General features: G+C 43.4%; 1 protein-coding gene across 1 annotated transcript; it reads left to right on the top strand.

Moving 5' to 3' along the window:
* The first annotated feature begins 1,311 nt into the window (after window positions 1-1,311).
* Window positions 1,312-27,332, top strand: GOLGA5 (golgin A5). The gene is made up of 13 exons (XM_081173105.1): window positions 1,312-1,525; window positions 6,291-6,902; window positions 9,174-9,392; window positions 10,401-10,620; window positions 12,982-13,105; window positions 13,780-13,983; window positions 14,743-14,913; window positions 16,584-16,712; window positions 19,734-19,832; window positions 20,275-20,500; window positions 22,331-22,436; window positions 23,730-23,793; window positions 26,675-27,332. The coding sequence occupies exons 2-13, from the start codon at window positions 6,338-6,340 to the stop codon at window positions 26,753-26,755; spliced, it is 2,208 nt and encodes a 735-aa protein (XP_081029231.1). The 5' UTR covers window positions 1,312-1,525; window positions 6,291-6,337; the 3' UTR covers window positions 26,756-27,332.

Genomic DNA, 27,332 nt, shown 5'->3' with positions numbered 1-27,332 from the left:
TCTATACAACTTTGAACAGTTTCCCCCAAAGACTCCTGGGAACTGTGGTTTGTGGAGGATCCTGAGATTTGTTGTAAAGACTCCTATTCCCTTCCCAAAACTACATTTTGACAGAGGAGCTTGTCAATCTTGCTTCCCAGGGAACCCTGAGAATTTTAACTATGAGGATTCAAGAAAAAGGGCCGTGCAGCTCATAGTTAAACTCTGAGATTTGTTACCACAACAATTTTCACCAACTTTTAAAGCTTTAAAGGAGAGTTAGGAAACCTCATGGGTGGAGGGAAGTACTGGGCTGTGGGGGAGGGAAGTGAAGGGATTAATTGAAATTGTTAAAGACTGGTATAGGATTTAAGAGATTTAAATTTTTATATTCTATAAGGAAAGCAGAAAGGAGCAAGAAATATCAAGTAAAGGTATCAGAGGGAAGATCAGTGTAAATGAAAACATGAGACTTATGGTTTTGTTACATATGATTTTATTTTGGAGTTGTCTGTTTATTTTGGAGTTGTTTGTTGTAAAGAATGTATATTATGTGAATAAAATAATAAAGGATTTGGAAGTGCTGGGGGGGGGGAAGAAACCTCATGGAAGATGAGGCTATTAAATACTACTTGTCATACTTGTTCCCATATGATGAAAACATCATCAATATAGTGTTACCACACCTAAAGTGATTGCAAAAATGGATTGCAAGAAACAAAAATACATTTAATATCAATGTCCTCTGTAGAGATTAGTTTTCTAAAATAACAATGTGTGATCTCAGCCTCAATCCAATTAAAACATGATGGCATCATCATCTGATCACCATCCACATAAGAAGCAGAGAAGAACACTTTTGTAGCTATCTGCTAGAATTTCACATGCGCAAACACCTGGTGCCCAATAAAGGCTTTCCCTTCAGTTACTTCTGAGTAGTAGAGATCATTCCAGGGGTCAGGGATGATGGGAACTCTAGTCCAAAAACAGCGGGAGACCCAAGTTTGGGGAAACCCTGATCTGGGCAGTCTTGAGCATCTGGAGAAAAGGCAGAAGCTCAAATCATTGGAAGTAGGAGTGGGAAACCCCTTCAGCTATCAGGATCGCTCCCCCATCTAAAGAACTGGGCGGATTTCCCGCTCCTCAAGGCACTCGCAAGGCAAAGAGGGAGAAAGCAAAGAAACTTCGGCTACGTTTCAACTCCACGGGCTACTCTATACATGGCCCTATCTCTAGACACTTCGAACACCGCCTTTCTACGTAACGGGGGCGCGGCCACCGCGGACGTGCGTGCTCGCGTCACTTCCGCACGGGGTCAGCCGTCTTGCGAAGGGTTCGCCGACGTGGGGCTGACGCCGCTGGGTCCTCGTGCCCGCTGGTTAGTGGCCACGTCTCCCGGAAGATGGATCCGGGGAGCCCTGGCTAGACTGCGGCCTGGGCAGTAGCTGCTGCCGCTGTCGGCTTCTGTCCCGCCTCGCTCCTTTCCTCGGCGTCGAAGGCCCAGCGTGGGCTCCTTGGCTTCGGAGACCTGGAGTAGGCTGCGAGGGTAAGCAGAGGCCTACCTGGGAGCGGGGTTTGGACCCCTAATAATAACAATAACAACAATAGTAATAATAATAATAATGGTCATAATAATTGCAGTTAGGTTTTCTACTGTGGTTGTAATTTCGCTGTGTCTTGTGGAGCGGCTAGTACCGCGCGATTGCGATTTTATGTGTTGTTTATGAGTACACCGGCGGTTTATAGTCTTCATTTTCGCCCAAGGTCGCTCACACGCTTCTCCCATTTGATCCCCACAACGGCCCGGCGAGGTAGGTTAGGCTGAGAGGCTGGAAATCAACCCTTGGACCTAATGGTTGAGTGGGGATTTGAATCCTGCTCTTCCAGGTCTTAGCCCGACATCATCATAATTACTATTACTACTACTATTATTAATTTCTTTAAGCCACATTATTATTGTTATTATTATTCATTTGTTTAAAGCCCACCTTTCCCTCTGAAGGCTTTAACCACTATTTTGCACTGGCTCTTCTCTCTCTACTGCCAATTATTATTATTATTATTATTATTATTATTATTAGCAGGAGAGAGACTAGAGCCAGTGTAAAATACCGTAATTATTATTATTAAATTTATATCCCGCTCATCTTGCTGGGTTTTTTCAGCCACTCTGGGCAGCTTACAACATATATAAAAACACAACAAAGCATCAAACATTTTTTTAAAAACCACTTATACGATCAACAAACCAACCAGTAAATCAATAGAAACTAATGATAACAACAATAAAAATATTAAACAGCTTACAGTTATACCCAAATTAAAATTACCGCCAACCCCAACTAAACATTTAACCGACATCAACCCAACAAAAACAAAACAGGAACCAAAATTAGAACCGTTTAAAACATTTTAGTCAGTTGCCCCAACTCAAGAGTTGTTCAGGAGCCTCTTTTAGAAAGGACACATAGTGGCTTCAAATCAGTGTGAAGGTAAGTAACCTGCTAATTGCGAACTAAGTTGAGATTTAGCAGGTGAACTCCGCCCATAGAGAACTGCAGCAGAGAGATTCTGCCTTCCCAAAAGGGAGATTATTGTTGCTCAGCTGGAAAAGGCACAGGAGCCTGGCCACTTAAAGTTTTTTAAAAGGTGGCAACCCTACTGTGGTGGAATTACTGCTGTTGTAGAACTGTTATTTGCTAAGGGGGTGAGGTGGTTTGCACAGAGAGGAATGTGCGGGTCAAATATAGAAAGAAATAGGAGGTAGGAAGAAGAGGGTTGGGAGCATTGTGGAATTTACTGGCTGCAGTGAGGGCATGGGGCAGAAAATAAGTCTGAGGTAATATCTCTGGGAAAAGATGGAGCCTTTGGCAGAGGAGGATCCAATGAGCAAGATTAAAATTTAAAAGGCAAACAAATAGAATAGGAGAAAAGGAGTATTATTTACTGACTGACTGACTGACTGACTGGAGTTTGAGCAAATAACAATGCACATCTCAGTATGTATGCCAACCCCTGGACCCACCCACATGTTGTTTTTATTCTTGAAGCGTGTTCCTCCTGTGCGCTAGAAGAAACACCCACACAATTTAATCTACATAGCAGGCAAGGGTTTGCCAAGGTTGTGGCTTTCTAAAAACAAAACAAACAAACAAAAAAGCCAGTTGTAGAGTGCTATATATTTAAAGATAACTTGGCTGTGGTTTTTCTTTCTTTCCACAAATTGTGTTGCTTTTTCCTCCAGATTTGCAGTAGCAACCATCCCCAGGCCTGGAATACATTTATGCAAAACTTGAGTGGAGCAATCACTGGCTGGCAGCTGTTTTCATGATGGTAGAGGTTTAAAAATCTGCTGCCATGATCCAAGGATTTGGTGTTGCCTGCCTGTTTCTGTGATTGTTTTCACACATTTGCCTCCTTGGATGAACGTCATAGCAAGGGGGAGACTAACCTGGCCCCATCCATTGGGTAGAGGAGCAGCAGTACTTCCCCACACTCTATAAATAATAAAATTATTATTATTATTATTATTATTATTATTATTATTATTATTAAACCACTCTTCTGTGACTTTCTAAACCTTGCATGCTTGCTTCCCTCTTTGTTCTCCATCCTTTTCCCTTTTGTATAATATTTATTGGATTGTGAACCTGCCAACAGGGGATCTCTTATAACACTTAGAAAGTTTTAGGTTCTTTAAAAGTGTTCCCTAGAGCAGTGTTTCCCAACCTTTTTTGGGCAAAGGCACACTTGTTTGAGGAAAAAAATCTCGCGGCACACCACCATTACAGCCCCGTGACGTCAGCGCGCAGCGTCACGCCGGGAGGGACGCACGAAAGTGAAAGTTTTCAATTTTTTTCCCTCCCCCTTGCCGGGGAACCTCCAAGCTTTGGGGGTGGGGGGGGAGGAGGCAGCAAAGCGAGGGACTGAGGGACGGCGGCAGCTGAGGCGGCGGCGGCTGTTGTGGTGGTGGCGGCGATAGCGGGCGGAGGAGGGGGCGGCGGCGGGGCCGAGGTGGCCGGCGGCGGCGGGGGAGGCGGCGGCGGGTGGAGCAGGAGGGCGGCCGAGGCCGGTGAGGGAGTAGGGTTGCCCGGGGCTTGAGGAGCCGTCGCCGGGAGTTGCTGCTGCTGTTGTTGCTGCTGCTGCCCGGACATGCCGGCCTCCTCCTCGTCCGCTGTCTCGCGCTCCTCCCTTTTGCACGCGCTGCCCCGCCGCCGCCCCATTGGCTGGGTCCTGTCAGCTGATCCTGTGTTATTTCCTGTGTGTGTGTGTGAGGGGAGAATGGAGAGAGAAACCTCGGCACCACCACCGCGGAGCCGCCCCCGGCTCGACGCGGATCCTCGCCGCCGCCGCCTCTCACCGCCCGACTCGCCCGCCTCCCTCCCACGGCACACTAGCCAACGTCTCACGGCACACTAGTGTGCCGCGGAACACCGGTTGGGAAACACTGCCCTAGAGAAATGTAACATTTTTATTGAGGCCAGAATTGCTCATATGAAGAATAAATTATTGTGTGGATGGACCCTAGGTGATGTGTGGTAGCTCAACCAAACAAACTTATTAATATTTTTGACTGATCTTTATTCGTATTTCTGGTCACATTTTCCAGCAGTGGGGTAGATGAACTTGTCATATATAAATACCGTATTTTTCGCTCTATAAGATGCACCAGACCACAAGACGCACCTAGTTTTTGGAGGAGGAAAACAAGAAGAAAAAAAATTCTGAATCTCTGAAGCCAGAACATCAAGAGGGATCGCTGCGCAGTGAAAGCAGCAATCCCTCTTGCTGTTCTGGCTTCTGTGATAGCTGCGCAGCCTGCATTCACTCCATAAGACGCACACACTTTCCCCCTTACTTTTTAGGAGGGAAAAAGTGAGTCTTATAGAGCAAAAAATACGGTACTTAAACCAGTACTGTTTTGTAGCCTCCTTCCTTGGAGAAAACTGTTTGGCATTTGAACTGATGTAATATAGAATTCTACTTGGATTTATTGTAAATAAAAAGGCTGATATGTCCAAATTGGTCTCTGGCACAGCTTCCATTGATTTCAGCATGACTTGTACAGAAGAGCTTCACAGTGAATTTTGTCTTGTTGTGTAAATCTGTCTGCCATTTGTCTGCTTTTAATAATTCTCAAAATCCACATATATACCTGCAAGCACCAAATGTTATGTCATTGCATCCAATACACATGGTTACAGCCAGATCTTCCATAATCTCATAGAAAGTAGTGATTTGTAGACCAAAAGGAATGCATGGCTGAGCCAAGATTTATCTTTCTTCATCACATGGCTTATGTCTCCATAGTCCAACTCCACCAGAACAGTCAAGATCACAAAATTGTAGAGTTGGAAGAGCCCATGTCAATCTTCTAGTCCAACCCCTGCAATGCAGGAATTTTTTTGAACCCACAACCCTGAAATTAATAAGAGTCTCATGCTCTACCAACTAAGCTATACTTCTCCCCCACTCATCCCTTTTGCTCACTGAATGGGACATTCTTACTTTCTGTGTGATTGAGTTAGATCTGTGTTGAAACCCATGGATTTTCTCCCACAGCCTATGTCCTGTAGGGCTGCCTCTAAAAGTACAGTGGTGCCCCGCAAGACGAATGCCTCGCAAAACTGAAAACTCGCTAGACGAAAGAGTTTTCCGTTTTGGAGGTGCTTCGCAAAACGAATCTCCTATGAGCTTGCTGCGCAAGACGACAATGTCTTGCGAGTTCCTGCTGGTTTTTTTCCCTTTCCCCCTTTTTCTAAGCTGCTAAGCCGCTTATCAGCTGATCCGATCAGCAGATAAGCCGCTGAAAGCCGCTAATAGCGCTAAGCCGCTTATCAGCTGATCCGATCAGCAGATAAGCCGCTAATAGCGCTAAGCCGCTTATCAGCTGATCCGATCAGCAGATAAGCCGCTAAAAGCCTCTAATAGCGCTAATCCTTCAATGGGCTTGCTTCGCAAGACGAAAGAAACCGCTAGACGAAGAGAATCACAGAACGGATTCTTTTCGTCTTGCGAGGCACCACTGTACTGCTGAGTGAAATGGAGATGCTGTCCAGGCATTGCCCTTCTGCCTGACACTTTCATTGAGGATATAATTTTAAAGAATAAGAGAAATGTTAACTTGGTGATTTGTTGGGTTCCAGCTCCGGGTTATGTGGTGATGGAACAACTTCCTCCACCAAGCTCTACAAAATTGACTTTGCGTGGCAACCTGAAGGAAATACCTGCTGAATGATTTAGTTAAAAATAATAGTAATCTATGTGTGATCTAAAAATCCCATTGTTTGACTCTTTTCTTCTCCCACCAGGGCGGATATTGGATCTTCAAATTCCATATATTTTTTTAACTTTCATTATGTCTTGGTTTGCTGACTTGGCTGGAAAGGCAGAAGACCTTCTCAACAAGGTGGATCAAGGTGCTGCATCTGCTTTGAGCAAGAAAGAGAGTTCTGGCAATGCAAATTACAACAATAGCACCTTGGATGATGTCGGCGAGTTCCCCAAAGTGCACCAGCAGAACCGGGATCAGCAGTCTCCAGCATCATCTAAGTCTGGCTTTGTCTCCTCGGCAGCAGATAATATTAAACATCAAAAGGCAACAATCCTGGCAGGAACAGCCAATGTTAAAGCATCGTCCAAGATATCCATGGAATCTTCCCCTTCCACAGAGGCAGCATCCATGCCCAGACCGTCTTCCCAGTTTGTGAGAAGGAAAAAGTCTGAACCCAACGACGAACTCCTGTTTGACTTTCTCAATAGCTCTGAAAAGGAACCAAATGGGAAAATGGACCTTAAGCGAGAGAAGAGCAGAGCAGCTGCTTCTCAAAATCACTCTCGGACTTCAAGCATCAGCTCCATGTCGGCAAGTTCACAGAGTGTCAAAACCGGTGAAGACGCTTCCGTTCGGAGTCAAGGCAATGGTAGTTAAGCATAACTACATAGGTTAAGGAATATGTTAAAATCTGGTAGTGGTGAGAGGATTCTGGGCCTTTATTATGATGATTACATGGTGCAAATTCTGATTTTTGTTTTATTAAAGGATTTTATTTTAGGATTTTTCTGCTTGCCACTTGGGGGGGGGGACCCCCTCAAGGTGGTTTCACAATAAAATTAGTAAAACAAATTAAAAAGATACAGTTCAGCTCATCAAAACTACAACTTAAAATAACTTTTCTACGAGCCATCAATAAAACAGTAGCAGCAGTTAAAATTGTGGATTTTAAATATAGACCAGCATCATTATTCAATAAAAAGGGGTTTTAAACAGTCAAAACCTTTTAAAAACAATAAGTGAGGAAGCCAAACAAGCATCCCAGAGGAAAAAGTTTTACTGTGATGGGGCCACCACTGAAAAGGCCCTGTCTCTTGTGTCTTCTAGCCTATTAGATCTTACCATTGACCCATGTGAGGGGTCTCCACAATTTACCTTAAGGCCTAGGTAAGATCATATAGGTCCATCTGCCTTACACTGAGTCAGACCATTGGTCCATCTGGTTTAGTAATGTCCACACTGACTGGCAGCTGCTCTCTTTGTTTTAGGAAGAGGGACATTCTCACCCCTACCTGGAGGTGCCATGGATTGAACCGGGCACCTTCTGCATACAAAGCAAATGCTATATAACTTATCTGCAACCCATCAACCCTTCTTCTTGAAGGTGGCAGGTGATCCTTCAAAGAATATAGTCCCAAGCTATTCAGAGCTTTTAAATTGGGCCTGGAAATGTGCTGACAACCAGAACGGCACCTGTGCTTTATCCTCTGATCATCTGACCCCTCACAAGCTACCAAGCAGCTGCCCAGTGTTGTCTAAAACAGTACATGTTTGACTCTTCTTATGTTCTTAGCATTGCATCCTTGGTACATGTGTGCTGTCAGCACGGTTTCTTTCTGAAATTCCCTGCCATCCCCTGATGTTTGGTTTTTTTGCAAGACTTTAAAGATTTGGCCAGTGGCATCAATGAATCTTTCAACAATGATCAAATCTATGTGGAGTTTTTCTAGTTAACGCAATAGCAGCTCTTAATTTTAAAGGTCTTTACATCTTCGAGAGGAAGGGCAGAGTATGAATTAATATGATAGTAATAAATAGTTTATATTTTCTGTGTATTAGTTAGCTGAAAATTATGAAATGCAAGCTGGCACTTGAAACTTGTACTTAAAAGTAGCATCCACTGTCCATTAGGTTTGGCCCAAGATGTTTGGGTGCCTAGGGGGGAAAAGCCTGCTAGTTAACATGAGTGGCAGAACCCACTGAGTTTTCCTCTGCAAGCTTTTTTGTAGTGAACAGGAGCTGTTCCTTTGTGTGCTTCCCATTCATTTCATTACACTGGAGATCTTACTGGGAATTTGCAGCCTGTGGGCCTGTTTCTCATTTTGATTCTGAGATCACCACCTCCCCTTTCCTCCTGGTAGGCCCAGCCTTCACCATGCATAAGTGTGCACAAATATTCTGCATGCAGTTTTGCACTTTCATTTGGCTTTCATTTTCTCTCCCCTGTTCCATTTCCTACCATGCAGAGAGCTGAATGCAGGAATCGGGATACCACGTCCTGGCTTTTGCCTAGCATCTGTTTACTGTGCCAGTGAAAATTAGGTTAGGTTTTGGGCTTTGTTTTGGTTAGCACGTTAGAAAAAAATTATTGGGGTATCCTGTTTCACACGTGTCTCCTGCATGGTGGGGAACATCATTTTGGATTTTAAAAAGATGCCAGTGTGCTCCCACGAAGCCATACTGAACAGTCGGTCAGGCTGGTGGGGTGATGAAAATGGTCAATTTTGATGCACATAGTGATCATCAACCTACACCAGTCCTATGCAACTTTTGGACCACTGAGTCTTGCACACTCCACCAACAGGGCACAATTGTCAGGACAGGGCCATCGAAAACAGCTCCACTCTCATCAGGTGATTGGAATTGTGTGGGGCTTAGAACACCCAAACAGGGCTATGGAGCAAGGTGGTATCTTTGTATGTGTGGCAGTAATGTAGACATTTTAAAAGAATAAATATCTGGTGTGTCTGACTGCTATGGCACATAATTGTATTTCATTAGACTACCTGGGAGTCAGTACATAGGAGCCTCTGTGAGGCTTGTGTCTGAGCAGACAGGCATGGGATTACGCTGTTCTGTTCAACGTAGAAAGTAGGTCTGCAAAGAGATGTGCTTGCTTTAAATGTGGCTCTCTGTACAGATACTCTGGATAGTTCCAGTTCTGGACTGGAGACTGATGTGGATGTTAAAAAAGACCCATTGCCAGCTGCAGAAGCTAACCCCAGCCTCGCACCTAATGATGGGAAATCGCACGAGTTGTCCAATCTTCGCCTTGAGAATCAACTTCTGCGGAATGAAGTGCAATCTTTAAATCAAGAAATGGCATCATTAATTCAGCGAGCCAAAGAAACGCAAACAGGTAGAGGATTTACAGCTTTGACATTTCAAGCTATTAGCACCTTTGGAAATAGTTGAGGGTAATACAGCAAATGATTGGGAATGGTGCTAAGATAATTTATGTAAAGCCCTCTGAATACTTGAAACATGCTTTAAAAATTCCAAGTATTATTATTGATATGGGGTTGGATCCAGAGTTCCCATTGGAGGAAATAGCAGGGACATATTATACTGACATATTCTCCCTCCTGAATGTCTTTGCTGGATTCTCCACACTAGTGAGAACCTTGTTTTGTATTTTTACAAGTGTCTTCCGTCCTTAAGTCTTTTTTTTTTTTACACATTTCAATTGTTTTGCTTAATAACATTATTTATTTCAGGTAGTTATAGGCCCCATTTCCTAACTGTACTTAAGAAATTGGTAACACTGGGTTTCGTCCAGGCTTCTCCCTCCACAAACAGAAGGGCTACTTCTGTCCATGGATGGCTTTTGATCCAGTGGAAGGATTGTGGTGAAAGAAGCAGGGCAGTTGGCACCCCAGCACCACCCACTGCACTGTTTCAAACGGTTCCCCAGTCTTCCATAGCAGATTTTAGAAGAAGCTCCAAGGGATGCTCTTCTAAAAGGGAGCTGACAAAAGCACCCTCCCTCTTTTTGTTGGTGGGAGCAAAGTCTGGATACAAGTTGGTGGTATCCAAGAAACGTGTCCTGTTAGTGCAGGGATTTCCACTGGTGCAATGCAGCTTCCCCTCTCCTTTCTCCACACCCTCCCCAGATCTACTCTGGGGGGCTGGAGAAGGTTCGGAACAGATTGAGGAGGAGAGGGGGAGTTGCACAAGTGGAAATCCTTCTGCTGAAGGGGCATGTTGACTTGAAACTGCCCAGTATATCTGAATTGGGACAATGTGGTCAAACACTGCTTATTTACTTTCATATTTAGTATCCTAATCACTGGCAAAATCATGCTACACAAACTATACAAACAACCTTGTGAATCACATTGATGTCTGCTGACTTAAACTTTTGCAGAATTAAACAGTGCCCGAGCAAGAGTTGAAAAGTGGAATGTTGACCATTCAAACAATGACAGGCTCGTTCGGGAACTTCAAGCTCAAGTGGATGATCTGACGGAAGCTGTTGCCGCCAAGGATTCCCAGCTGGCTGTCCTGAAAGTGAGGTTACAGGAAGCCGATCAGCTTCTCAATTCGCGTACTAAAGCATTGGAAACAGTGCAGAGTGAAAAATCACGGTACTAATACATTCTTCTTGCCTTATTATTATTATTTAACTAGAGCAGGGTTTCCCAAACTTGGGTTTCCAGCTGTTGGACTACAACTCCCATCATTCCTCCTAGCCTGCAGGACCAGTGGCCAGGGATAATGGGAATTGTAGTCCAAAAACAGCTGGAGACCCAAGTTTGAGAAACCCAGAATTAGAGAAATCAAGGTCTTTAGGCTTGCTGTCTTTTAATGTATCCCTTTCGCTTATAACATGATTTTTGTATCTCTCAATATCTGATCGTTGGCTTTATCCTCAAAGGCATCAGTCGGATTGCTTCAGCTGTACTTCTTCTGTCCATAAAGGAGAATGCTCATTATATGCTGTGCTGAGGGCCTGATTCAGCTGATACATTTAGTGCTGTCGAAGCTGCTGCCACAACTACTACATTTGCTTTCATGTGGTTTGGCCAGCATGCATGATTTTGAAACCTAATCTGTGACATCTGCAGGGGTGGTTGCGAACCATGGAATCTGCCCAAGCACTCTCTGTGGAGATCTTACTCATGTCCCTTGTGATGTGGGAGCCACCCCAGAACCGTGGCTCATTTAGATAGGGCCTAATTTTCACTGGAATGTGCAACTCCTCTCTGGAGGTGGAGAATGGGCGGCTCCTGAAAGCCCATTGGCTGAAATGCATCAATCCAGGCTCTTTCAGGGTTTCTAAGGAGGTGATGTGAGCTCATCGCACCTCTTGTTTTTCTCAATAACAGCAGCATCATTTAGTGTTGCAAGCTGCTTCTTAAGCTCCCTGAGGTATTAAGGCCCAGCTCATTATGTAGTACCAGTGACTGTTACTTAGAAAACAGAACAGATGGGAAATCTGTTTGCATTCTCTGCATTGGGAAGTGTTCCGTTTTAAGGTGGCTCTTCCTCCTTCATTCAGTTTGTAGAAACTGGGCTGAATTCAGACAAATTATTAGAGGTAAAGGCTCTCAGTCATTACTAGTGATGGTGGCAATACGTTACCTCTAGTGTTTGAGGTGCCATGCACTGGAGTACTTCTTGTGAGGGAACAACAGCAGGAGAGAGCTGTTGTCTTGCGTGTGGGCTTCCCAGGTGCATCTGGTTGATTCTCAAGGGAGACCAGAGATTTTTAATCTGATCCTGCAGGAGTCTGGTTAAGTTGAGATTTTCTTCTCTGGAAAAATGAAAGGAAGCAAAGAACCCAAATGAAGTCACTGTCCTTGTCAAATAACTAATTTTCCTTTGAACAGGCAAACCAACTTGAAAATGTAGTTGGTACAGTGGTACCTCAGGTTAAGTACTTAATTCATTCCGGAGGTCCGTACTTAACCTGAAACTGTTCTTAACCTGAAGCACCACTTTAGCTAATGGGGCCTCCTGCTGCCACACCGCCGGAGCACAATTTCTGTTCTCACCCTGAAGCAAAGTTCTTAACCTGAAGCACTATTTCTGGGTTAGCGGAGTCTGTAACCTGAAGCGTATGTAACCTGAAGCGTATCTAACCCGAGGTACCACTGTAGTTTGTTTGTCTTGAGATTAATTTTCCCTTTATAAACTTTGAAAAAACACAGAGTGGGAAAGTATGCAATATAACATTTGGCTCGGTGTCTTCTTTTGTTTTTAATTGAGACTTCTTTTTTGTGAAAGCTAGGCACTAAACTAGAAGAATACTGTGGAGGAAATAATAGAACAAGAGGATACTGTGGAGGAAATAATAGAACGAGAGGAAGGAATCACTGGCCTGCAGGCCAGGTTTGGCCCAGCTCAGGTCCCGATTTGTTCAGTGAGGCTTTCCCCCTAAACTGCATCCACCTGATGTCAGATGTGACGTCAGATGTGGGGCAGGCAGAGATGTGGCTGGATCATTGTGAAAAATAGGATAATGCAGCATGGTTCATGTCACTGCCCATCAGCTGATGTCTGTTGACTCTAAGCCTGCTAGACCTGCTGTGCAACAGGCTACCCTGTGGGGAACGTGGTTGCACAGCTCATCCCTTCAGAAAGCAGCTTTGCCCGCCATGTGCTCAGCATTGGCAAGCATAAGGCAGGCAAAGCCCCTTCCACAGTGGTTCCTAAGTGCTTGTGCAAGGGCCTCCCATGGGTGGGTAGGATAACCCACCAGTCAATTGTCTGGCACCATAACGACACCACGCCATTGGCAGGTGAGTTGTCACACCCACCTGTCAAAGTTGGCCTGCTGGATCGGGGACAGATAAGGATCTGGTCCACAACACACACAAAAAGGTCCCCCACTCCCAAAGTAGAAGTAATTTTACATTACTGTGGAAAAGATGGCATTACTAAGGATTGTGTCTTGATATTCTTCACATCTTGCTTCACTAAACCTTTGCTTTCTTCCTCTCCAGAATAATACAGGATAACAGCGAAGGGAACAGCCTGCACAACCAAGCTCTTCAGACTCTTCAAGAGAGATTGCATGATGCAGAGTCTGCTCTCAGACGGGAGCAGGAAGGCTACAAACAAATGCAGGTTAGAACAGCAACCTTGGAAGCTGGTGCTTCACTTCCGTGACTGAGGAACTGCAATTGACAGAGTGCAGTAAAGTGCCTTCAAATCTTGGCGATGCTTCTCCTCCCTAAGCACCCCTCATGCAGAGTCTGCCCATTTGTCCACCTAGCTCAGTATCGTTGACACTGACCGGCAGCAGATGTCCTGGCTTTCAGACAGGAGTCCATCTCAGCCATACTTGTATATAGTTTTTATCTCTTAATTATGGATGGTTTGTGTAATAGGTTTTTATTATTTGTAAACTGCCTGGGAGCCTATTGTTACTAAGAGTTATATAGACTTAATAAGAAACAATAATAAATGATGCCTTGCAACTCCAGGGATTGTACCTGGGACCTTTCTGTGTGCTGCCACTGAGCTACAGCCTTTGCATATGTGCATTATAGTTATAATTAGTTACTATGGAGCTGGATCACCTACCTACCTTCCTTCCTTCCTTCCTTTCTTTCTTTCTTTCTTTCTTTCTTTCTTTCTCACATCCTTCAGAGCCAGTTTTCAGTCCGCAGGGGAGAGCTGCGGGGGAAAGGGGTAGAATCAATTCCACCAACAATGTCCCTTCCAGTTTTCTCATTTTTTCTCTACGCCTCTTTTTATTGCTCTGAAGTTGTGATAAACACTTAACTTTTCCTTTGCAGAACGAGTATGTGGCTCGTCTTGGTAAGTTGGAAGCTGAGCGTCAGAACTTGGCTGAAGCAGTTATTGCAGCAGAGAGGAAATCTGCAGAGGAGAAGCGGAGGGCAGATGAATTTCAGCAGCAAGTCAAAATGGCCAAGAGCGGCTTGGAGTCTGCTAGGCAAGAACTGGTAGACTACAAACAAAAGGCTACACGCATACTCCAGGTGAAGCAAATTTATTGGATCAAAATTCATACCTCCCCTCCTTTTTATCTCTTTAAAAATAAAAATAAAAATGTTCATATGAAGTAACCCAAGCCTTATCCGCAAAGATACGTATGCAGTCATGTTTTACTGATAGCTGGGACTGCTAATGAGAACCTTCAGGTATTATTATTATTTACTTACGTACTTACTCATTCCACCTTTTCCCCAGATGGGATTCAAGGCATCTTACAGATTTAGCAGCCTTAAGAGCTGCTAAAAACCTAGAAAAAGCAGTAATTAAAAAACAAATAAACATTGACAAAAACTGAACAATATATATATATATATATAGAAAATCTATTTAAACCATACCAATAATTACAATAAAACTAGCATGGCAGCACCCCTTTCATCGAAAGCAGTTGTTTTGCATCTATGGGGTTGGTTGGTTGGTTGGTTGGCAGGAACACATAACTAGTTACAGAGTTAGTATCCCTCCAAGTAACAGCTGCTGAGGAGGAACCACAGGGAGCTGCCATCACCTTCAAGTCCTGCTGTTGCCAGATTAAAATTGAGCCCTTTTGGGGTAGTAAATGTAAGGTATTATTTTTTAATGTGTGTGCAATCAAGCATAGACTCTGGCGATTACTTTGCAATTTCATTAACATTACTTCTATATGTTAGGTTGTTTTATGCATGGCTGTAATGTTCATTTTTGTAAAAGAATAAAAATTAAGCAGCTAATATAAATAAGTAAAATTATGTCTTAAATCTCAGTCAAAAGAGAAGTTGATAAACAGCCTGAAAGAAGGGTCTGGCATTGAAGGTCTGGATAGCCAAACCACAAGCATCATGGAGTTGGAGGAACTAAGGCACGAGAATGATATGCAAAGGGAGGAATTGCAAAAACTGCGGGGGCAGATACAGCAACTGAGGACAGAACTGCAGGTATTGTAACATCCATAGCTGCTGCTGCTGCTGCTGTTTCTTGCCCTCTTGCTTACTACATAAAATATCTCAAACCAATTTACATTTTTTGAAAAAGAGTTTAAAACAAACACTGAAAAGAATAAAATGATGGCATTTATCAGAAGTGCTCATCCTGCGGTAAAGGACAAAACCCTACCTCACCTACTAAAAAATGGAGCACCACTACAGGCTAGCATGTTGTCATACTATTTGATCCCAGTTAAGAACCAAATGCCTGGGGAAGGTCTTAACATATTTTCCTGTTGCCTAAAAGTTGGTAGTGTTGGTGCCAGGCGCACTTTTCTGTAGATAGCTAGGGTGGCATCAAGGAACAGACCTGTTCTGCTTTGCACGGGGTCAGAAATGCAGGGTCCAGGTTGGTTAATGTGGCACAAGAATCATGAGCAGAGGAAGCTGCCTTGCACCAAATCTTGGCCGTTAGTCTGTCTAGTTTAGTATTGTCTACACTGAGTGCCAGTGGCTCTCCAGGGATTTGGGCAGGCCTCTTTGCCAACACTGGTCTAAAGATGCTGGAAGTTTAATTTTTTTTATTGACTGAATAGGGCTTGGGGAAGAGAAAGAGAACTGCTGTGGGGCTCCATTGAGAGGAAAAGCAGGATATAAATTTATTTTAACAACAATAAGAATGGCTGGGGTGTTGCTTTTGAAGCAGGATGTGCCCGATTCACATCTTCTCTCGGCCTTAAAGCTTGCAAAGTGACGCATGAGCCAAGCCCCCTCAGTCTAACTTAACTCGCAAGGTGGTTATGTGAGGGTAAAACAGGATAAGCATACAAAGGAAGGAAAGTGTTGCTACACAAATGTGAGAAATAAAATTCATCTGCACTGCCCCAGTACTACCTTCTTGCTCATTAAATTAAACCAACCCTATCTTTGGCCCAATGCTTCAAGGTGGCTGCACCCATTGGCTACAGGTGCTTCTATTTGAGATCTTGCGGGGAGGCAGGCCAGGATGCATAGAGAAAGAGAGCGTGAGAGAATGAGTGAGTGCGTGTGTGTTCATCTGCCACCTTTCCCTAGGATACAGGACTGGGTGCCTCCAGCTACTGGCAGGGAGATTTGAGGCATTGGCCACCATAGATTAAAAGATAGAAGTTCAGACTACACAGAGCAGTAGAGCTGGAAGAGACTTCAAATGACATCTGGTCCACTCCACTGTCGGTGAAGGAACTCCATTACAGTATTGCAGCACTCTGATTAGCGGCTATCTAGCTTCTGCTTAATCTCTTAGGCAAGAAGTTGGCCTTTTCAGTACTCTAGTGAAGCACCACCAGCACATCACTCAGGAGACTGCATGTGCAGTTAGCCACACTTCTCCACAGTCTCTGGAGTTGCTCCCAGTGGGACTGCCTTGGCACACAAGCCAATTGCTGAGGAGGAAAAGTGTTGTGTGTTGCAAGGACCACCCTGCAGTTATCACACGCAACCAGTTGTGGCTGGTGAGGTGATGCTAGTGGGGCACCATCGCGCTCCCAGTTTCCCAGCACAGGGAGTTGCTGGTGCTTACTAAGAGGGGTCTTGTGAGAAGCTTGGCTCTGTGTGCTATGAAGATAGGGCTACTTGCTCCTGCTCATAAGAGTTGCCATTTATGAAATTGCATACATAAGTAACATTTCCTTATCATGCAGGATATGGAAACCCAGCAGATAAACGAAGCCGAGTCCACAAGAGAACAGATTCAAGAGTTGCAGGATCAAGTTGCAACACAAAAAGCATCCAGGCAAGAAGTGGAAGCTGAACTAGAGAGACAAAAACAGGTAAGTGTTTGAGAGAGGTTATCGTTTCGCCATACTTAAATATTTCCTGCCACCCAGAACTTGGAAAAACTATTTTGGCTGGTGAACTGCATGTCTGTCTTTGGGAATTAAGGAAGGTGTGATTAACAGGTGCTTATTGAGCCTACTGAATGAGGTCTATGGAGCAGGACAGGGTTATAAATTTTTATTAAACAGATTTTTTTTTTATTAAACAGACTTTTAAAATTAAAAATCTTCCAGAATTGCAAGGATTTGAGCCTCTCAAATGTAGGTGGTCTTTAAGCTCCCTGTGCCCATAAAGACCCCGGCTACTAAACCAAAATCTAGACAAGACGAATAAGTTCTGTTGGTTTGGGTTAGGTTCTTGGAATCTCGGAGTAAGTGTTCAGCCATTTTGGATGGGGTTGCATTCTCCCCTCAAAATCAAATTAAACCACCAGGGAGTGTTCCTAGATCCAGTCTTCCTTCTGGAAGGTCAGGGAGGTTGTTGGCTGTGAGTGCCCTTTCCTTGAGAAGCCACAATCTGGCCAGAGTCATTCATGTCCAGGTCACTTCCACTTTGGGTTACTGCAATGTGCTGCCTTTGAAGACTGTTTGGAGCTTCCGTTTGTTTTGCACATATGAAAGTGTAAATTTTGCACATTTACAATAATTGCCTGTTCACTTCCTGGCTCAGAGTGTTCGGTTTGATCTTTAAAAGCCCTAATCTTGGTAGAAATCCAACTGCTTCTGTAAAGAGCCAGCGCAGTAGATAAATACAGTTGTGAATGCTACTGAATGATACACTGCAATGGTCTTGCAGGCAGGGACATGGAGTGCTTACCACCACAGCTATGGTGTTCATACATTAATGGAAATCATGGTGTGCTTTTGCACATAATTTTGATGTTATGAACCCTTGACGAGGTCAATGAAGAGCCCTCAAAAAAAGTTGTAATCTAACCTGATTCGAAAGGTCCTGTCAATGCTCACTTGGAAACAGATCGGTTTCCCTGTATCTCATGAATCTTTCTCGTTTGTTTTTTGTTTTCATCATGTGTATTGTGAGATGAAGACAAAGTCACAGGGAGTGAAAAAGGTTTAATTTGCTTTACCTGGTTGGAACTCTCCATCTTGCAGGATTACTTGTCCTTCCAGAAATTCCATATTAACTAGAGAGTGGCAGGCTGAACTAATGAAAAGGCAAAAGATCTACGTTTGCTCTCGGAAGGCAGCTGTATAATGTTTATTATTATAGTATTATGAAGCCATATGGTGTGCCCTGTTGCAGTTTGATGGACAGTCCGTTTTTAGCCTGTGCTTTGGCTCTGAGGTGGAAACTCTTAAATGTACCCTGGCTCATCCATTTGAATTGGCTTGTTTTAGCACATGAGTATTGGGTGTAATTTGCTTCAGCCTTCTTGCTTGTTATTTCTCAGCAACTTGGGTTAAATAGTTTGAAAATGATGATGAAATCTGACAACAGTGTAGTCCTGCTTTATAGTCATTAAAGAGCACTTACTACTGTACATGTCAGGTAGGTAGGTGCCATCGCTCTTGTCCTTTTGGCATCTGTTGAAGACTTTCCTGCTTCAGAATAGAGATCTTTCTCAGTCCGTATTGGATTTGAGAATGATGTTTAATGCATTTTAATGGCTTTTGTTCATTTGTATGTGCAAACAAATTTGAATTAGGTTTTTATATAAGTAGTGACTTTTAATTGTATGTATATATGCATATGTTCATAAATGAAATAATAATCGCAGTCATGAACACAAGGGTATGCAGCCCTTGATCCACTTACCACATGTGACCGGAGAGGCACTTCTTGCTTAAGTAATGCCTTTCTAGCCTGCAGAAGAAGTCTGGAATATGTAGTGGAAACTCCTTCGTAATCAGGCATGGGGAACTGTGGTCCTTCAGATATTGTTGGAACTATAGCTCCCATCAGTCCCACCCCAGCCATGTTAATTGCATGCAAGGGGGAATGCCAGTTCACTCAGGTCTGTTTCCATAATAGATGTCCTCTCTGCTGAGCTGGTTGCTCAGCCGTCCAGTCCTTGCGAAGTGACAAGCCTTTCAAATAGACTGGAAAGGGTCATCTGCCTTTTTGGGACAAAGGGAACACTTTGGAAATCTAAGAAAGTGTTGTGAGCACCACCAAATTCTTATTTCACAGGAGAAAAACTGGAGGTGCTCAGAATCCCTCTCCTAAACAGGCAAAACTCCTATACACACACACTCCCAGGGTGCAGATGGCCACTAAACTCCCACTCTCTACCTGACAGAGTGCTGTAGTGCACTTTTGGAACCATACAGAATATTTTTGGGGCAGTATTAGTATTCCAAGAGGCAGCCCCACATTTGATGTACTGGGTAGCCTGGGGTGGCCCCTGCCAGTTTGGTGGAGGGGGCTTCTGTCCATACTCTAAGGGCCAACAATACCAAAACACTTCTCCACAATCCCCATCCTTAAAACGCATCATTATGGATATCCCAGGCCCATTTCATTCAAGGTCTTCATCCTGTGTCATACTTGTGCTATTTCACAGTGCCCCGAGTTGTAGTTTCCAAGAAGAGGCATGTTCTGAAAAGGGCCCCGATCAAGTTCCCCTCATTTGTTTCCATATTATTGGCTTGGGAGTCTGTAGGTGTCTCTGTCACCATGCAGAACTCACATCAGATGAAGCCAGCGTGCAAAGAATGCCAAGAAATGAGGCAGGGGAACATCTAGATGTGAAACGTCAGCTTTTCACCACTAAAGAAACAAAGCGTGTTGGAGCTGTTCCCCCCTTGTACCATTCTTGTGTGATCAGCCATTCATCTATATGGCTGGCACTGCATTCCATTGTCCGTAATTTTATTCAGCCTTGGATAGCCTTAACATGCTTTTTCTCAACTCTTGACGTACCCTTTCAGCTGTGGATGTGGAAACAGCAATCCATTGGTAAAAAGCAAAGGGACCTGGTAGTGGCATAAGGAAGCAGAGTTTGCTTAACCATCCCATTTTAACCATCATTGCTGGATACATTTCTTTTCCAGGAGCTACGTTACACTGAAGAAGAACTGTACCGGACAAAGAATACTCTGCAGAGTCGGATATCGGACAGAGAAGAGGAAATTCAGAAGCTGAGAAACCAGGTAACTTGAGTAGACTTTAATTCTTTTCATAAGAAGGGGAGAAACATGGAAGCCCCTTGACCTCCTTGGAGGAAAGGTGTGATGTAAATGTAGCACAACAGAATTATTAGCCAACGTACTGCTGGTAGATGCTGGAAGAAACCAAAAGCTTCCTGTGAAAGCACATAAATGCTTTGGATGTGGGGGATGCTGGTATCACAGTGAGACTGCTCCAGATTTTGGGTTGGTATTGGGGTTTTTTGTTTTTTAAATCATTTATATTAAATACTGGCATCCTTGTACCTGACATTGCTTGGGACTTCAAGTTGTGCAGTGAGTGATACTGCTCTGTATCCTTGCTTGTGTTCAGGAAGAGCCAGACAGGGAAATTGATTTAATTCATGCCACTCTTATGTGATCGTCAAGATGTTTTCATCTCCTCTATCCCTTTTCCTCTACCCAGCTGACAAACAAAACACTAGGTAGCAGCAGTCAGTCGGAATTGGAGAATCGGCTTCATCAGTTGACGGAGACACTAATTCAGAAACAGACCATGTTGGAGAATCTGAGCACAGAAAAGAACTCCTTAGTCTACCAGCTGGAGCGATTGGAGCAGCAGCTGAAGACTGCCCAAGGTCCTTCAACAAATGGCCCCTCCATTAATATGGTGGGAATTGACGGCGGCGAAGGTAAAAATGGAGGCATGTTGACGACTAACAACCATGTTCACTAAGGATGTGTGCATTGTAAATAAATTCATGTTAGTACATGGATAGACTGGGAAAATACCTGGAAGCTAAGCAGGTTGTGTTGCTTTCCCCCCTCCAGTTAGAATCCAGTGGGACCCACACCAAATGTTGCAGTGGATCTACTCTGAGTATGAGTTGGTCATGTACAGCAGTTTTAAGAGAAGCAAGTCAATGACTGTGTAGGGCTTTTCATTGAACTATTGTTAAACATTTGATTACAACCAGTTTACATGTTGAAAGTTTAACCTGCCCTTTTGTAGAGGTTAGTGGGCTACAGGAAGACACATGGAGGTGTTTTAATTCCTTTTCAAGCAATTTTGTTGCCAATATACCAGAATTTTTCTGCAACGTATTCAAAATAAAACCTTCCCTGTTTTTGAAATGTTTAAGCTTGGAAGGAAGTCCTTCTTTAACTTTGATTATTTCTTTTCATTATTCTATCTTGTATATTTTTGCTCAGTCTTTTGAGAAATGATAAATATTCTCCCCCCCCCCTCCTATTTAGTTGTGGTCAGGTGCTTAATGATAGTAAAACTACCCAATGCAGTCATTAGTCATTATTTTGATTTGATTTTCTTGTCTTAAAAAAAATATCTTCAAAATAATTATGCATGGTTGGGGGCTATCTTTAGCCCCCCCCCCTTTTGAACCTACTAGAAATTATAAAAGGTTTTGTGGGACTGGAAGTGTGAGCCAGTCAATTGAGTGTAATTAATCAGTGACTTCATCAATGACATATAAAAATGTGGATTTCAATTACAATTGTCCCCAGTAAGAAATTTCATTACTCGTTACATTCTAATGTTCTTAATGCAATCAGTAAACTCAACAGGACATTCCATCTTATCAAAAGGTATTTTAGCAAGGGAAGTCTTTCATCTAGTAGGAGAATTTTCAGAATAAAAAGTATTCCAGCACCCTTCTAAGGCAGTAGCAGCCCACTCCCAACTCAACAGATTTAATCCCATCAACTGGACTAGGGTACCACAGTCCAGGACTTGGAAACAAACAAGGTGTCTGGTGCCAGAGTTAAAAAACAACAACTGGTTTAGTAAAAGGCTACAGATGACTTGAGCTAGTTGGTTCTGCTCAGCTTTCAAAGTACTTTCAAAATGCAGTGCAGCGCAGTTGTAAGTCAGTTTACTCTGAAATAAGATGCACTGTTTCCGTTGAGGCTTACTTCTGAATAACTGCATCTTTATGATGGCAGCCTTAATTCATCATTTGGCTGCAATCAAGATAGCTAAAACTCCTTAGTCAGTTTGCAGTCCAGCTTTTTTGTTTCAACGCCCCTGCAGAAGAGTTGGGGCTGTGTTGTATACTTTCTTCCCCTTCTTAATACATTTAAGTCGTAGCATTTTCCCCAAAATGAATCTCATTTATCTGTGTACACGAGCCTAAGATGTGCTCCTTCTGCTATCCCAATTGTGTGTACACATATCCTGGGATTTTTATTCCATTGCAGGGCACTCGGTGTGACTTTCAAAATATGAGCTTGCTGTTGAAGTCAAGTAGCATCTAAGCTGGGTCTTTCAAGTGTTGTGTTTAGGTGGTATCCCAATAGGTTCTACTTAAGAGTAGAATCATTGAAATGAGGGGACCTAACTTAGTCATGTTGGTTAATGTCAGTGGGCCTGCTCTTGAGTAGGACTATAGTCCTTTTCACTTTTTGTCACAGTAATGTCAAGCCATATGTGGATTTTCAGTATTACCGACTGGTTGATGAATTCTTTTTTCTGCTACTAATTTTTTTAATTGTTTTTAATCTAGGTGCACGCATGCGAAATGTTCCTGTCCTTTTTAGTGATCTTGATGTTAATGCAGCAGGAATGTATGGCAGAGTCCGCAAGGCTGCCAGCAGTATAGATCAGTTTAGGTGAGGAATTGAAGCCATTGTGATTTTCTGCCTTTTCCTCCCCACCCCACCCGTCTACTTACAGTATCGGCTAGTAATATAAACATAATTCTGAAAAACCAGCAAGGTGAACGAAGGTCCTGAATCTGGTACATGCTCATTTTAGAAGTAAAGAGCCCTCCTTGTTCTCTCATACACGCCCACTGATCTGCATTCTTCTGCCATCACTGCTCTGGTGGGGCAGGAATCATTCTCATTGTGCCATTTCTCCATACTCTTTGAAACCTCAAAAGGTATTCTGTGTTAATTTTTAAAAGTTACAGATGTAAGCAAACGAAAGTTGTCTCTGTAAACGAACAAGAACCTATAGATCAACCACCTTCTTATAGGGATTTCAGAATCTATCCCCATCTGTGTGGACATCTTTGTTCTGTTATGTCTCATTTGATGGCTTAGAGCTGGGTTGAGGAACTCCCGCCCAAAGGGTGGATATGAACCACAGCCAAATTTTATCCAGGAAGTTTTCTCCTGCCCATCAACTATTTAACAGGGAGCATTTGGGATGGAAAGGGTTTGAAGTTTTGCAAAGTGTGCCATTACAGATCTTTCTTCTGTAAGAATTTAAGTTACAAGAAGGTCAAAGAAGAGGGGGAGATGTCTTAGCAGAGAGGTAGACCTTCGTTCTTTGTAAACACACAAAATGCGTCCATGCATTTTACTATTGCATGCAAGAAATTTCCAGGATGCAGTTTTATTTAGAAGTTTGAAGCTCTGATTAGCTCTAAGGACTTGCTGTTCTGCTGTGAATTGATGCTTTCAGCTTCTTTTGTTAGGATTCTGGAGTTACTTTTGCCTGTCGTGCAATCAGGAAAGATAAACTGCTGGAGAATGTGGCTTTTTTTTCTTTCTTTTTTTTACAAATTTTTAATGGAGAAAATTGAAAGTGACACTTGAGATTAGTTACCAAGAGTTAAATGTATGTCCATTGCATGTTATTTTGTGTGGGCCTTACCCCACCTACTACTGGAATACAATCCCCCCCCCCAAGCCTCACTTCTGGATACTGCAACCTATTCTCTTGACTGTGGCAGAATGCTTCTTTCAAGCCTAATTTCAGCAGGGCATGGGAACCTACCAGGAACATGTCAGGAGTGAGTGCCCATAGGCTCCGTGTTGCCAGCCCCTGTCTTACCAGGTTGTTGTTGTTGTTTTAAAATTTAACCACTGCTCCAGAAATGATTTAAACAGTAGTTCATGACTGCAAGCTAATAACCATATATTATTCCCTAATGTTGATACTGCATTTGGTTGCAGCATTCGACTTGGAATCTTTCTACGACGGTATCCGATCGCAAGGGTATTTGTAATCATTTATATGGTGAGTCTGTTTAGCCTACTTTGAAAGCACAGCAGTTTTATTCCTTCTTACATAATAAATAATCTTCATTTGACAGGCATTGAGTGGCATGCACAAGAAAAATGGGATGTAATTAACGTTGGCAGTTGAGCATGCTCTGTAAGTAGGTTATGCAAGCCGCATCTTGGAATCATGCAGCGCAATAGATGCTGGCTGTTGCCTTTTTAAAAAAGGTCTTGTTCTTCAGTGCAGCTTTACAGTTGGGTCTTAACTCCTAGTAATAATAGTTTGCTCCCTTGAAGTAGCAATGTGCCGTTTCTGGCATTAGTAGTTGCTTTGTTTGACTTAACACTTGCTTTTGGTAGAGCAGCATTTTCAGAGTGGAAGCCCTGTGGTGGCACAAGAAGCTAGGAACTGTCAAAGGTTGAAACAGCCACATGGTAGTCCTGAAGATAAGCTTTCATGGGAAGATCACTTGGGTTGAAGGCCTGGGACTGCCTTAAGAGAGGAAGCTGAACATCTTGTTCCGTACCCTCACCCTAAGACCATCACAGGAAACAGGCTGCAGGCTGGTGCCTGCTTGTTCCAGGAAGCTCAGGAGAATGACCACGTTATGGTCACAACCCTGGAGCTGTCTTGCCATAGTTGTGCCTCTCTTTGTACCCTATCACTGTTTAGACCTACAACAAACTTTATTTTTTTAAAGAAGATTTTAATAATAAAAATTATACTTTTTATCCTAATTTAAACTAAAAAAATAAATAAATTGTGATTCTGCCGCTGTTGCTGCCAGGATCCTTTCTATTTATCTCACAGCTTCCTTGCAGCTAAAGCATACAGTACCATCCTATAGGTGGAAACCAGAGCGCACAGAAATGCCGTTTACCTTCCCACTGCAGTGGTACCTATTTATTCACTTGCACTGCCATGCTTTCGAACTGCTAGGTTGGCAGGAGCTGGGACAGAGCAATGGGAGCTCACTCCGTTGTGGGGATTCAAACCGCCGACCTTCTGATTGGCAAGCCCAAGAGGCTCAGTCATTTAGACCACAGTGCCACCCACGTCCCTACTTGGCCCATTTAGCTCAGCATTGTCTCCACTGACTAGCATAGGGACCCTGCAGAATTTCAGCCAAGGGACATTCCCACCCTACCTGGAGGTGCTGGGAATGCATGCAAACCAGATGTTCTGTCATTGTTTTCCTGCTCAATCATCATGGCAGATAAGATATTTTTTTTGGGGGGGGTATGCCATGATTGTCCCAAAAGAATGCATCTGTTTTGCCTCTACAGGGGTGAATAAATTTCCAGCGCATGTAGAACTCCTGTCCTTTTCCACTAGAGGGAACTTCTGCCTGTGCTTTGTCGTGGTATCTTGCCTTGTTATATAAGCAACCCCTTTTTGAATTTCATCTGTCTTCTTTTGGTCTCTCCACTTGTCGAAAAAATGACTTTCTCGAGAGCATATTACTGAGTGTCTGAGATTTTCAATTTTCTGGCTTCACAATAGTGACGTACTGCAGGGGTAGAAAAACACTTCAGCTGAACACTTACATGTCATTCCCCCCGTGCCAGTTCCAAATATTAAATCAAATGGGCCATGTTTAATTTCCCCCCATCTTTTACAATTATTCAGACCCAAAAGTCCACTCCCACTTAACGGTAAAATCTTTAGATTAATATCCAAGCTCAGTTAGCATCTGCAGTGTATCAGCGGGGCTTCGGCCTTCCCACAATGTAATCTATAATCTCTTCAGCAGCCATTGTCGCTGCCCACGGGAGACTCTCACAAGGTCACTGTAGTATTTGAAAGGCTTTTCATAACGTGTCTGAAACTGCACTTTACTTTGCCATCGCTCAGAGCCCTTGTCGTGACTAATGCAAGAGTGTGCCTTCTCGGTGCGGTGAAAAAGGGGGAAAAGTCAGAATTCATTTATTTTGTATTGCACCAAAAGCTTTTGCTTTAACCATTTTGGCATCTTGGGTAGGTAGAGAGTCAGATGCAACAGATAGAGCATTGAGAAGAACTGAGTTCAAATCCTCCGTTGGCCAATAAGCTGACTGGGTTTACTTTGAAGTGGTCTCTCTCTCTCTCAGCCTAGCTTACCTCCAGCATATATACATCTATGGGGCCATTCTATTTTTCCTACAAAAAGCAGATGAAAGGATAGCATGGAATGGCCCTGTGTATGCATAGGTGAACTGCTCAGCAGAAGAGCTGATATACCAGGGGTCACCAAACTTTTTCAGCAGGGGGCCGGACTATATATATATTTTTGGGGGGGGCGGGAAGGAACAAATTCCTTTGCCCCACAAATAACCCAGAGATGCATTTTAGATAAAAAGACACATTCTACTCATGTAAAAACATGCTGATTCCCGGACCGTCCGCGGGCTGGATTTAGAAGAAGATTGGGCCGGATCCGGCCCCTGGGCCTTAGTTTGCCTACCCATGTGATATACAAATGCAAATGGGTCTCTGTGCTTATGGCATCCCCCCCCCTCGGCCCCAGCCAATGCAAGTTCCCCATCTGCACGTGTGAGGTTTTATGGGGAGCACATGTCCCATTGCTGTTTCCTGAGTGGAATTGGATGAATTTCCCCTAACGGTGCAGGGCTTTGCCTCAGGAGTGGGATCCAACATAGTGCAAAGTCTCTCGTTCCACCAGAACATTCCTCTCCTCTCGTCTCCCTGCTCACTCCCTAAATCTTTTCTAGGGGTCCCCCCAAAACATCTGGAGCAGATTTGGAAATGGTGTGTGCATGGGGGGTGCCCAGAGAGTCCAATTCTACAAGCTGAAAACCATGTGCTGACGGGATGCGGTAGTTGAATACTGCCCAGGGTGTTTGGGTTTCTCACAGTTCATAGTGTTGTGCACTAACTCCTTTTTCTCTCTTGCCAGGCTCTGCTTCACCTCTGGGTCATGATTGTTTTGCTCACCTACACCCCAGAAATGCATCATGATCATCCAAGTGGGAAATAAAACCCGATTCCGGAACAGAAACATACTTAGTTTATGTAACCTTCATTGGCCAAGGAGAAACCCCCCAACAGCTGACTGTTTGCAAGGGGGAGAGGGGTTTTGGCATTGGAAAACAGGACAGCGGCTGCATTTGTTTCCTTGCTACTTTCACAAACTTAAATTATTTGGCAGGTGATCTAATTTAAGTATCTTTCACTTCCATGAGACAAAAGCCATATCCCTGGGGGAGAAGGCTATTCAAAGAATTCTAGCCTCTGTTCTGTCTTTTGTCCCTCTCTTAGCGTTGCACACACTTATGAAGCCTGTGTAGAGCAACACCATTTTTTGAAACGTATACATGGCTATGGGGCACACTGTATTTTTGATCCTGCAGGAAATGGGCTCTAATCAGGGAAACTAACTGTAATTAGAAGCGAAAATGAACTTCCATTCATTATTGCACCTTTTAACTTTGTAAATATACATTTAGCTTTTCTTTAATAAGCTCTCTCACAGACCTGACGCCTGCTTCTCAGAATTTACCCTATCTGTAAATAGCTTTAAAGAGAAATAAAGAATATATTGTGCATTGCTTTAA

The sequence above is a fragment of the Podarcis bocagei genome (genome assembly GCF_964188305.1).
Source record: "Podarcis bocagei genome assembly, chromosome: 1".
Lineage (NCBI taxonomy): Eukaryota > Metazoa > Chordata > Lepidosauria > Squamata > Lacertidae > Podarcis > Podarcis bocagei.
Note: the sequence above shows the minus strand (reverse complement) of the source record. Positions and strands in the feature narration are given on the sequence as shown.

Bases quoted from the DNA above. Each gene is read 5' to 3' on its own strand.
- GOLGA5 (XM_081173105.1), top strand. From the start codon at position 6,338: ATGTCTTGGTTTGCTGACTTGGCTGGAAAGGCAGAAGACCTTCTCAAC. The intron at 10,621-12,981 runs GTACTAATACAT...CTTCCTCTCCAG, and splicing joins GTGCAGAGTGAAAAATCACG to AATAATACAGGATAACAGCG. The intron at 14,914-16,583 runs GTATTGTAACAT...CTTATCATGCAG, and splicing joins AACTGAGGACAGAACTGCAG to GATATGGAAACCCAGCAGAT.